This window comes from Bubalus kerabau, chromosome 22 (genome assembly GCF_029407905.1).
Source record: "Bubalus kerabau isolate K-KA32 ecotype Philippines breed swamp buffalo chromosome 22, PCC_UOA_SB_1v2, whole genome shotgun sequence".
NCBI classification, from domain to species: Eukaryota; Metazoa; Chordata; class Mammalia; order Artiodactyla; family Bovidae; genus Bubalus; species Bubalus kerabau.
In genome coordinates this window covers 26,728,273-26,740,584 of record NC_073645.1, presented here as the reverse complement: position 1 = coordinate 26,740,584, position 12,312 = coordinate 26,728,273, and the positions used below count along the sequence as shown (strand labels likewise).

Below are 12,312 nucleotides of genomic sequence, written 5' to 3'. Positions count from 1 at the left end.
GTCAACACACTGAAGGCAGCTGTGAGCAGCACCGATGTGGAATTACCACTGACCCGCAAGTGGGAGCAATGACCGTGAGAATGTTTTTGTGAGGCCTTTTTACTGCCAGGTATCATTAAACCAGAGAAAATGGTCAAGCTCCAGGCCACACTGGTGGTCCTAGTGGGCTTGAAAGACCCTACGTGGTCTCTGTGTTTGGCTGGAGCCCCCTTGACCTTTCCCGCAAGGTGACTTTCATGTATAGGGCATATCACTGTGTCCATTTCATTTTCAGATGTATCACACGTTTGTGTGGATGGGTTGCGGTCCATCAGGCCCCCTCTTCTCAGTGACTGTGTTGGTCTCTCCTTCCTCAGCCAGGAACCTGGGCTCCAGGAGGCTGGATGTGGGCCAGGCATTTGCTGGGGCCCCGGGCCGTGTGGCTCTGTGCTCTGCCCTCCTCTGCTCCTTCCTCCTTGTCCTGGCCCCCTCCCCACCTCGGCCATCCGCTGACTCTCATGGCTGCACTCTTTCTTATTCCTGCCGCAGGCTGGTGGTTCGTGAGCACCTCTGAGGAGCAGGGCTGGGTCCCTGCCACCTACCTGGAGGCCCAGAATGGTACTCGGGACGACTCAGATATCAACACCTCCAAGACTGGAGAAGGTAAGGGCCTGCAGGTTCAAGGGGCGGGGTGGTGATACAGCTTTCCCACCCTTCTCCCTAAGACCATCAGAAACTCTAAAAATACTGGATCATGGTTCCCCTACTTTCCCTGGGGCCCATCTCCCTGGGGCCAGCCCACAAGCTCACCTCCTATCCAGGTCTGTCCTCTCTGGTCCTGGATGGGACTCAAACTAGATTGGAGATTCTCCTAGGGTCTGGGTCTCAGGTTTTGACAACTTTGGGTCAGAGACTGGGGATAACAGTCTTAGGGCTCATCCCCTACAGCTCCCTCTCCCCCCAGAAGCCCTAGATTCTTCTGGGGGTCCCTACCGAGATCACCTTTGCCTCCCCCATCCCGCACTGTGCTCTCTGTGGCAGGGACAACCCCAAAGGGGCTGTGTGCACGGCACTTCTGCTGTTCACAGTCTGCTCGGAGGCCTCCCCTTCCGGCACCTGTTAGCCCAGCCCAGGGTGCGGACATGGTGGGCAGGTGGGGGAGTCGTTTTTCTGTGTTGCCGGAACCCAGGGGTGGCTTCAACCCTTGCACCATCAGCCTCCCTGATTAGTTCTGGCCTCAAGAGTTCTTTCTGGGATTTTCTCCGTTGCATTTCCAAGAGGCTGCCCCTCCCCCGCAGCCAGCACTGGCCTGCTCAGCCTGTCCAGTGGACTTGGGTATTCCCCAGAGCAGGCTGCCAGAGCCCAGCAAGTCTGCCTGCTCCTGGTGACTTCCAAACCTCCCTTGTTCTGGCAGCAGGAGTGCTTGCCCTAACGGTCAGTGAGGATCGTCCAGTTGGGCACCTCTGAGAGCCAGGGGGATGGATGCCCGCCACCCAGGGCTCAGGCCACCTCCAAGCCTGCCCCTCCCCACCCCCACTCCACACTACCCAAGCCAAAATAAGCAGCCCGCCCAGCGCCAGCTCCTTATTCATCCTTCCCCCGAATGTCGGTTACCGGGCAGTTGGAGCCCTGCCCTTCCTCCCCTGTAAACGCTGCGTTTCGGTCCCTTGATCAGTGCCACAGCCCCTGCAGTGCATGTCTGCCTTGTGACGGGTTCCTGGCCCCGTCGGGCAGGGCCGCCACGTTCAGTCCGGGTGCTTGTCCCTCTGGCTGCTCCCCGAGCCCTGGGGCTGAGCCTGTCCTCCATCTCATCACTGCAGCGGTGCAGGGTCACAGCCCCTGAGTTGGATCTGCTCTGTTTTGTCTGCAGTCACTCAGACTCACCTCCTATCCAGTTCCACATCCTGGGGGTCACCTTTTCGGAAGTAACCATCCCTAGAGTGACCTGAGGCCTCACTCACTCCTAGGTTTCTGCCCTGTTACTTTCAACTGGGGACCAGGGTAGGGAGGGTTCTGGCACCACCTCCATTTTCCCGGTGCAGTAACTGAGGCTTCAGGGAATCTAGATACACGTTTGTCCTTATAAGGCTTGAGCCCCTGGTCAGCCTCCCCTGCTGATGGTCTTCCCACCATGAACGCCTCTCTGTGATGCATTTTGCTTATGAGCAATTCCAGGAGAGAGTGTGTATGGAATTGGAGCCCCTCCTGAAAAGGTGATGGCAAGAGAGCCAGACGTTGGGAGATGCTGGAGGACCAGGACACAAGTGGGCAGAAAGGAGCCTGAGAGGTTGCGTGGGCACTGCTGCCAAGCTGGTTTGAAGAGAGATTGGGTGCTTTTCACAGAACAAGCAGTAGCGGGTTGTAAAGACTTCTGACCTCGATGGAGTAAGAACCAGGCAGCCAGCGCAGGTTCCGCATTCAGAGGACGTGTGTGTGTGTGTATGTGTGTGTAAGCGCACACATGTATGCTCAAGGCGAACCTTCTGATAATAGGTTCTGCTGCACGCTCTGATAGGATCTGTGTGTCAGTACCCCGGCAACGTTTGGGCAGCTGTGAATTCCATCATCACACTGTGGGCATCTACCCCCAGCTCTACAGAAGGGCTCAAGGCTCAGTCCCCCAGCCCTAGGCCCAGCAGCTGTGCTGTGTCTACCAGTCTCTACACTGGTCCCACCACCCTGGTCCCTTCTCAGGCCATCTCTGCCCTGGCCCTGTTCCCACCCCATTATAGATCCCCTGAGTCCTGCAGATAGAAATCGGACCCCTTCATCCCATCAGAGCTTCCCTAACAGCTCACGTTCCTTGCTTGTGCCTCTGGCCTCCCATTTCTAGAGTGGGCAGAGTGCCAACTACCTGGGGCCTTTGTGAGATGGTCTTGGCACCTGGTTTAAACTGGGCAAATATTACTTATTGCTAAGGTGGCCCAAGGCTGGGCATTAGCTAAGGGAAGCTCCTCTTCCCACAGAGAAACCAGGTGGACACCCCGGGAGGTCAGCTGTTCTGGTTCTTCCCAGTGTGACCTCATGTAGGACCTCATCTCTCTTCCACGGAGCCCACTCAGTCTTTGTCTCACTTCACACTGGGGCAGATGGTGTCCACCCCAAAGACAGATGAGGAAACAGAGGCTTACAGAGGGCTGGCAGCCTGCCATGGTGACATAGTAAGTGGGCGATGGAGCCTGGACTGAATCCATTCCTCAGGCCTCCCATTTCCAGGAAGCAGGTCAAACAGGCTACTCTCCTGCCTCTGGAAAAACGAGTACTTCCCAGGTGGCCTGGATGGGGTGTGGCTGGGGTGTGTCTGGACAGTTTGATTCTTAGCTGCCAGCCTTCCTCCCCCAGACCTGGGCAGCCTGGCTCCCTCCTCCTGCAGTGCCTGGGGTTGGGAGGGGGGGGGTTGACCCACCTGGTGTCCCCTAGGAAGGCAAGGGGGCATGTCGAGCTGGTCCACAGCAGCCAGAGGACCTGTGTGGATAGGAGGGGTGTGGAGCAGTGAGTAGCTGGGAGGCAGGTCCCCCACTGTCTGGAATTCAGTGGGCAGCGTGTGGGGCAGGAACATACCCAGGCCTCTGGCCTCCTCCTGTGCTGTGCTTCACTCAGCAGCATTTCAGAGGGGTCAGGCCCCTGCTGAGCCCTGGGGATGCAGAGATATGGAGATTTAGCCCTCAGCAGATTTGATCCACTGGGGATTACTGAAAAAGCAAAGACAAATCCAAACCAGGATGGTGAGAATTGCAAGTCCCCCAGGGAAGGGACCCCAAGCCTCCACGTGGGCACATTTATCCTCTGCATGCGGTGCCTGGCTCATGGTGGCAGGTTCAGAAGCAGGACTTGCTGAGTGAGTGGGTGGGGATGGGAGATTGATGTGAGCTCTGGTGGAGGCGGGGCATATGCTCCTGGGAGCTGTCAATGCCCAGGGATCGTGGGAGGCACGTTTTCCTCTGGGGCTGCCTCCGAGGGTCATCCTTGCACTGGGCTGGAGCCATGGAGCCTCTTCCCCTCTCAGGTGCTGGGATTCTGAAGTCTTAGCCCCTCCCAGGCTGAGGGACATAACCAAACAGTTTGGCTTGGGTTGGGTTATTTGCCCCCTGCCAGCGATGTCACCAGTCAGTTCTGCGCCCATCTAGCCCTGTCTGTGCCCCTGGGGCTTGGTCTGGGCGTGTGGAGACCTAGGGGTGTGCACCTCCCCTCCCTCCGCCCCTTCCCCCCATCCCATCTCATTCTCATCTGCATTCTCTCCGCCGGTGCCCGTCGGCCGCGTGCTCCATCGCCATCTCCCACACCAGTGTCCAAGAGACGCAAGGCCCATCTGCGGCGCCTGGATCGCCGGTGGACGCTGGGCGGGATGGTCAACAGGCAGCACAGCCGAGGTGACCGTGGAGCTAGCTTCTGCTCACCCCCAGCTGCTGCCTCTCTTTCTCTCACTAACGCTCCTCCTCCTTTCTGGGCTCTGCTCCTCTCTGCCCCGTGGCCTCCTCACCTAGATTCACCAGCCGGACTGTCCTCTCACCTACTCTAGCTGGCGGGGAGGGGCCTGGGAGGGTGCAGGGGCTGCTTGGGAATCGGGGTGACACTAGGGATGGCTCTGGCTTTGGCCAGCATCCTGGGGGCAGGGTCATGGGACTTATACAGGATCGTGGGGGAACTGGACTCTGAGAAGGGGCATGTTGGCCCTGAAACCGCAGAATAAGAGAACTGAGCGGGTCTGAGTCTCTGCCTGGTCCCTGCCTTCACCCCGAGCTGTTCCCTGCCTCCTTCCTCTAAGGAGGGGTTTCCTCGGCCAAAGCCGACCTGGCAGTGGTTTAGGGACAGACTAGGAAGGAGGCGGAGCCGTTCCCACCTCCTCCAGTTCCAGGGAAACTGGAAGGGACCAAAGTCTAAACCCTGTGGGTCCAAGCGCACAGCCCCCGCCGGCTCTAAGGGTGGGGCAGGTCCAGCCAGGGGCTCTAGCACCCCAGCCCTGGCCAATGGGACTTAGCCTTATCAAGATGATTCCAGAGAGGCCCCTGGCCTGCCACAAAGGCTGACTGAGAGCCCAGACGTTTCCCAATCTAGGGCCTTTCCGAAAACCAGGAGTTTGGGAGGTAGGGAAATTAGGGGTGGGCCTCTGAACAAACCTCTAAACATCTCCAGAGCCCTGAGGCCAGTGGGTGGCCCATGTCTCCTGCCTCGAGGGGAGCGGAGGGCGTGTTCCGAACAAAGACGGCGCAGCTAGGAGGGTGTGTCATGAGCACTGGCTTTTCCAGAATAGCAGGGATGCCCCAGGTCTCACACTCCACTCCTAAAGCTTGTTTCTGAATGACTGTGAGACTCGGTTTTGGTGTCTGCCCCAAGCAGCAACAAGCCTGGACTCTACTGGGGCTGGCTCCGCATCAGGTCAGAGCACTGACCGCGAGGAGCCCAGCTTGTCCTGAGGGTGGAGCACGGGTTGGACCCTGGGTGCTGGCGCAGGGCAGGGGGCCAAGTCACCGAAGCAGAAGGAACAGGCTGGATGTGAAACAAAGGCACCCTAGAGGGAGGAAGGTGGGGGGCCAGGCTGCGACACAGCCCTGAGCCTCAGCAGCAAAGGAGAGTGGGACACTGGCCTGGAAAAAGTGCGGGGAGGAAGGATTTTACCTTCCCCCATCCCCTTCTGTGTCCGCTCCAAACACCAACACACACTGAACTCCAAGCACACCTCTGTCTCCACAACCACATGGACTCACGGACGCTGCAGTCGGTGAAGCACGACCAGCAGCACACCACCCTGAGGGCCTCAGCGCACCGCCCGTCCAGCCCCTACACACCTGGGTACCTGCAGTGTCCTGCACAAGGCCGCTCACAGGTGCACACTCAGGCAGCCTCGTGTAGACCCTTCCACAACTGCACTGTTTTTACAGTCACAAATGCATTATCCACACTACCACGTCATGGGCACTCCTCTGCAGCTACCTCACAGGTACACATATGGTGCATATGACTCACATATCATAACTTACATCACAAGTATGTCCGCAGCGTAGTCACGGTTATAAACATACGATGATGTAAGTGGACACAAATACCCAACTGAATGCATTCATTCTGTGGCCACCCGTACATATGCAAATATGCAAGCAAATAGAGGCCCATGACTTCTCTCTCTTAAATGAAAGACCTAAACAACATCATTTCCCGGTCTCTGCCCTAAGTTAAATTAGGGCTAAGTTAAGTCAGGCAGCCAAGGAAAACGCAGAAAGTTGGCTGGAGAAGCTTCGCTGCAAACAGCCGAGCTGCCGAGGGGGGAGCAGGCAGTGGGTTGTACCTAACTAGACAAGAGAAAAGCAGTGCTTTCCCGGGGCCTCCTCTCCCTGAGTCCCGCAGCCAACCAGGCCTTTGGAATCAAAAGGCCTCTTGCAGCGGGGTTGAGTAAGTTGTGGGGGCTGGGAGGGGAGCCAGGGAGACTGCTGACGGAGGGGAAAGTGTTTGGAAGGAGGAGGCGTCTGTGGTTTGGAAACTGCAAGGCTCTCCAGCCCCTGCCTCCAAAACCAGAACAGGCCTGTCCACCTCCCACCCACCCACCCCGTGGGCGGCCTGGCCAGCCCTCCCTGGGGCGAGATGGCAACCAACCTTTGATGGCATATCAGAGTGACCGCAGCCTCGGCACTTCCAAGAAGCCCAGAGGTGCCCCCCAGAACTTCCGGACCCCTTCTCTCAACTTGATTCCTAAGGGACTTCTTTTCTAGAGATCCCAACCAATGCAAGAGACTCAGTCGCACCCCAATCTGCATCCCCCCCCCTCCGGCCCAGGTCATTTCTGTCAGTCTGGGCATCCCCCTCTCTGCCCTCCTGAGGTGGGATTTGTGGCCCCTGTTTAGTGGAGGGACTGGCGCTGTTCTGCCTCAGGGAAACCTGGGAGAAAAGAACTGAGATCGTGGGCCACGTGTCCACTCGGAGGTGTAGCCCACACTTTCATCATCCAAGCCAGATGTGACAGAAAACAGAGCCCCCGTACAGACCAGTTGGCAGAGTTGCCCTGCCTGGGATCAGGGCTCCGCATTCTCACCTCCTGGAACCTCTAGTGACGGGACAGGACAAGCCCCCAAGCCAGCCAGGTCTCTTCCAGGAGCATAAACTCCCATGTGTTCCCAGAGAGCATAAACTCTCTGTGTTCACGTTAGCCGCAGGGCCACCATGAAGAGGGTTTTGTGCAGGAGCAGCTCAGCTTCCCTGGGTAACACCGACATCCCTGGACTGCCCACCCCAGGAGCGGCAGGGGAAAGCAGGACTCTGACCTGGCCCTCAGAGCTCTGTCCTCAGCACACAGGCTGGGGGGGCTGGTGCTGGAGCCTGGCCCCCCACGATAAAGTGTTGGCCTGACCTCTGCCGTGCAGCAGGGCAGGGCTCCTCTCATTTGCACAAGAGAAGAGCTGTAATTTTTCTCTGCAAAAGCAGCTTTGCCTAGGGAAACTGTAATGATGGCTTCCTGCATGAACCACAGCCTTTTAAAAATAGCCCGACTGAGCAAAGACAAAATGTGGAGGCCAGGCCTCGGCTCACCCCCAACCTCAGGACCCTGGATCCCACCGCCTGATCCAGGATTTACGGTGTCCCACTGGAAAATGGAGCAAGACCAGGAATGGGTGGGAGTGCAGGGGCCTGGACTGTACAACATGGAACTTCTCAAAGGCCCAAGTCAGAATCTGGCCGGACCAGGTTCTCAGGCGGTCTTGGCGGCTCTCCCCAGCATGGCTGGATTGGAATCTGAAAGCTTCCAGGAGCGAGTCGATGCTGAGAAACGCTTGCAGTTGAATAGAGCATGCAGAACTATGGAGGCTCCTTGAGGGGGGCGGGCATCGCCTACCTCTGGCCCCTTGTCAGCCTTTCAGATTCGGCCAGTGGCCTGCCAGCTCTGTCCTTGCAACTGGGCAGGACAGCTGCCTCCACCCCAAAGGGAGCTGCTGTCTCCACGAGCACAGGGCTGCAGACAGGACCCCAATAATCTAGGGCAGAATGAACAGATGAGCCCCCTGAGCCAGGGGTTAGGGTGGCAGCTGCCCCCTCCTCCACTGCTGCCAGAGCCTGAGCAGGCCACCCGTCACGGTCCAGCTGAGGGGCCGAGGGGCAGCCGTCTCAGAGCCAGCCTCTCTGTGCCAGTATCATGCCCCAGCTCGGCCCACCAGTCTCCTCCTCGGTGTACTCCATAGTCCCTTTGGAGCACCTCCTGTGTGCCAGGCACTCTCAGCCCCAGGGAGAATGCAGGTTTGAGAGGACAGCACAGATTCAGGGTGAGCCTCCCAAAGGGTGTTCTGCGGGTCGGTGTCCTTGTCTATCTCTGCCACTCTCTCTCTCTCTGGTGAGGGCAAGGGTGGGGCTGTGTGTTCCCTCCCCAGCCCTTCCTCTAGGGAGGCTCTCCCCCTGGAGGCAGGGTGTCCGTGCCCCGCCAGCGGTGGCTCTCCCTGTCCCCAGCACCTCCCTGGAAGCCTGAGCGAGGACTTCTCCAGAGGCACAGGGTCCCTGCCAGGAGAGAGGCCCAAGGGAATCCAGGAAGACGTGAATTGCCCAGCCTCCCCACACCTACCCGTCATGCTCCACCTCAGCCCCTCTCCCAGTTCCTGGGGAGCCCCAAGCAGGGGGTGCAGTGCTACAGGGAGCCCAGGGCAGGCAGCTCCCAGTGGGGTTCCGCCAAGTGGTGAGGTCATCTTAGCCAGCTCGGGGCTCCACCGTGCTGCTCTCAATGTGGCCACTGCTCGTGTGGCCATGGGACCCTTAACCAGGTGCATAAGCACGCCCTTGGGGTCCCCTTGGGGAAATGATGGGATCGGGTGATCAGCTGAGTCATCAGGGGGACTGAGGCGCCTCTGGAACTGTGGGAAGGCTGGACAGAGGACGGGTTTATGGCTGGAAAAGGGCTGGGAGAGCAGGCCTGGGGCATGGATGGCATGTTCAGGAAGGAGAGGGCTTGCTGAGGGGCCTCTGGACATTGAGGGGACATGCAGGTTTGTTCTCAGACTCCTAACTCAGGCCCCATGAGGGCCAGATTCCTCGTGGCCCTGGCCTTAGTCCAGGGATTATCGGGGGCCCTGAGGACTCCAGGCCCCTGCACCCTGGCTGAAATTATGGGACTGGGAGGCTGGGAGAGCCAGCTCTGTGCGACCTGGGTCTTGCAGGGCCGCCTGAGGGTGCAGCTGTGAGGCTGGGTCCCTTCTCCTCCCTTTCCTGGAAAAGCTAGAGGCTGACCCAGCACACTCCAGGCACCAACTAAGTGAGGCCAGGCCAGGGAAAAAAGGGAGACGGGGAAAAGGACCTGTACCCTGTCCGCAAATAATCGTGCTTTGTTGCTTCACCCACAACCCGCAGAGGAGAAGTACGTCACCGTGCAGCCTTACGCCAGCCAAAGCAAGGACGAGATTGGCTTTGAGAAGGGAGTCACCGTGGAGGTGATCCGGAAGAATTTGGAGGGCTGGTGGTACATCAGGTAGGAGCCACAGCAGAGGAGTGAGGTGCCCCCAGGCCGGTCCTGGGCAGCAGCTGGCAGGCAGACCCTGACCGAAGCTGGGCACCCATGGCCCGGCCTGTCTGCTTCAGCTCCACACAGCTGAACCGCTCTGACAGAGAGGCTCATCTTGCAGATTCCCTCCCAGGACACATAAATGGGACACGTAAAGCAGAGCCGAGCCACGGCCAGCAGGGCACAGGGGCCCCGGCTCGGCTTGCAGGCTGTGGTGCAATACCTCCCTGGGCATCTGCCAAGAGGCTCCAGCACATCTGAACTTGGTTTTCTGTGTCCAGCCTTGGCTGCCCGGCGTGCTCTGCAGCCTGGGCCACCTGGAATGCCGGCGTCCACAGGCCTTGCTGAAGTCGCAGCGGGCGGCCCCTGCTGCCCATGGCTCAGCACCAGGGTCCCCAGACACAACTCTGGCCCCAGCTGCTCCACTCTGCAGGGCTGGCTCCATAGTTGAGAGAGCTGGGGCGGAAATGAGGCCTGAGCCCAGGCCTGCTTCAGAGGCCTCTTGCTCTGCCCTTCCCTCTCCTTGGGCCTCATCCTGCTTCCCAGCTGAGAAACCCATCTGGGGGTGTGAGAAGTGGAGTGGGGAGCTTCCTGATGCTTGGGGAAGAAGGCTCAACACTGTAGGCTTCACTCACGTCTTCCTACCAGGTCCTGCCCTCCAGGCCCCTCTGCCCAGGCCAGCTAAGGGGATTACTCCCAGGAAATGTTTTTGGGTTCTTTAGAAGCAGTTCAGCTGTGATGACTTTACCCAGTTTCTCTTCTCTGCCTGTAACCCTGATGTCCAATAGTTCCTGTTGTGGGCTATGAGGACCACCTCACCACACCTGGGAACTCCATACCCTCTGTGGGCAGGGTGCTGTTCAGAGCCTTCTCCCACCGAGGCACAGGTGGCCCCGGTGGTGGGGGTACTCACAGGACAGTTGCTTGTAACATGGCGCACCATGCGGTGTTAAGAGGGGTCTGTGCTGATGGCTGAGGTGAAGATCACCGGCCACCTGAACCTTAGTGTGACCTGCCAGGACATAGCCGCCCCTGCCCCTCCGCCCTGTGCATACCAGTCCTGGGGCTGAGGTGCCCATTTCTGTCCTGTTAGGTGGTTCAGGACTGTGTGCCTGGACAATGGAAACTAGTGCCAAGCCCACAATCCAGCTGCCACAAGCCTGCATGGGAAGGCCAGGGAACATTCTAGCAGGCTGCTAACCTAAATCATCCACCCAGAGGTTATCTACAAGGCTGCTGGGGTTTTTTCTTAGTTTTCTAAAATGACCAATGAAATCACTGAGTTGGTTCATCTAGTCAACTGTTGTCCCTATGGCATGGCCATTCAGCCAGTGGGAGCTTCAACTGAGAAAACCCTGCTGAAAGTTTCCACCTTAAGAAGGTTGCCAACACCCCCTTAAATATGCCATTTCCCAGCATCCCAGGCTCTGTGTTGATCCTTACTTCCTGTCTTTCTTCTCCACGCCCCCCACCACACACACACACACTCCCTCTCTCCCTCCCTCCCTCCCTCTCCCCCTCTCCCTCTCTCCTTCTCTCCCTCTCTCCCTCTCTCCCCCCTCTCTCCCCATCCTCCTTTTCCAGTTCGCTTCCCTCTGGAGTCATTCCGTGCTCCAGAGCTGGAAAGCAGATGTGAGCAAAGTTGGACCCAAGCACACACAGCCGCTCCTGATTCCCTCGCATCTCCCATCTGGAATCTAATTTTATCCATGTAGCACCAAATGAGCACATTGGGGTTTGGAACAGGAGCCCTCTGAACAGTGAGTAGCCCTGCCCATCACCCCAGGAGACCCAGCCCCTCCTCTCCACACAGGGTGCTCGCAGTGGCCAGAGGTTCATCATCTTCCTAGATGAAGGGCACCCAGTTCTGGGCAGGATGCTGCCAGCTGCTCACGGTGTTACCCTCTGCTACTCACTTTGCTTTCCTGAGCCTTAGTTGTTGGTATACGTAAAATTAGGCACCTTTGCTAGTTGCTTCCATCTACCCCTGAAACTGTGCTTCTGTCTGCCAGCTCTCTGACTTCCATCCATTTATTCACTGATACGTGCCTTCCAAGCCCCAAAACGGAGCCAGACAGACAAGCTTGGGTCAGTCTGCCCGCACATTCATGTGAGTAAACGTAAGAAGCCACCTCCTACCTGAGCTTTCCAGCGGAGCTCAAACATGTTAGAACCTTGAACTTCCTCATTCCCTTTTCTCCTACCTAATAAGCCCCCAAGAACCAGGCCTGATCAGGGAGGCAGGCGGTGGGGGGTGGGGGGTGCTGTTGTCAGACATCTGGCATGGAGGAGCTATTCCAGACAGCCAGATGTCCCAGGGAGCAGGCAGGGACATTGCACCCCAGACTCTGGGGCATTGGCCAGCAATTGCTGGACCAGGAAGTAAGCTCCCAGTGGGTTTGGGTAGAAGCTCAACACCATGAAGGGAAAAGGGAAAAGCTTATTTTCAGAAGTCAGCAAATCCCCTAAAATTAAGTCGGCCCTGTCATTTGCCTTTTGCTCTTGTTTATGGGTTTGGGGTTTTGTTTTCGTTTTGTTTTGTTTCATTTTGTTTTTGCTTTGCCATACCAAAGGCTTTAATTTTATCCAGTCATGTGCTTTATTTAGGCTTTTCATTTATAGTTTCTGCTTTTGGAGTTCCACTTAGAAGGATTTTCTCAACCCCCAAGATTAAGGAGATACTCACAACTTGCATTTTTAATATTGCTACACAGTTGTAAGGCCAGAGTCTCACTGGATTTTCCTGATGGATCATCAGTTGTCCCCAGATCACTCACTGAATAACCCATCCTCCCCTGAGTTCTTTGAGTCGTCCCCTTGAGTGCTGGTCTGTTTGTGGACTTGCTCTGTGAACTTGATCTGTC

General features: G+C 57.5%; 1 protein-coding gene across 4 annotated transcripts in view; it reads left to right on the top strand.

Annotated features, from left to right (window-relative positions):
• SH3PXD2A (SH3 and PX domains 2A) overlaps window positions 1-12,312 on the top strand; it is a 248,259-nt gene that overhangs the window by 219,384 nt on the left and 16,563 nt on the right. For all 4 annotated transcript variants that reach the window (XM_055560250.1, XM_055560251.1, XM_055560252.1 and 1 more), the window contains 3 exons: window positions 529-642; window positions 4,266-4,349; window positions 9,298-9,415. In XM_055560250.1, the coding sequence (XP_055416225.1) occupies window positions 529-642; window positions 4,266-4,349; window positions 9,298-9,415 (316 nt within the window). The remainder of the gene's footprint in view (window positions 1-528; window positions 643-4,265; window positions 4,350-9,297; window positions 9,416-12,312) is intronic.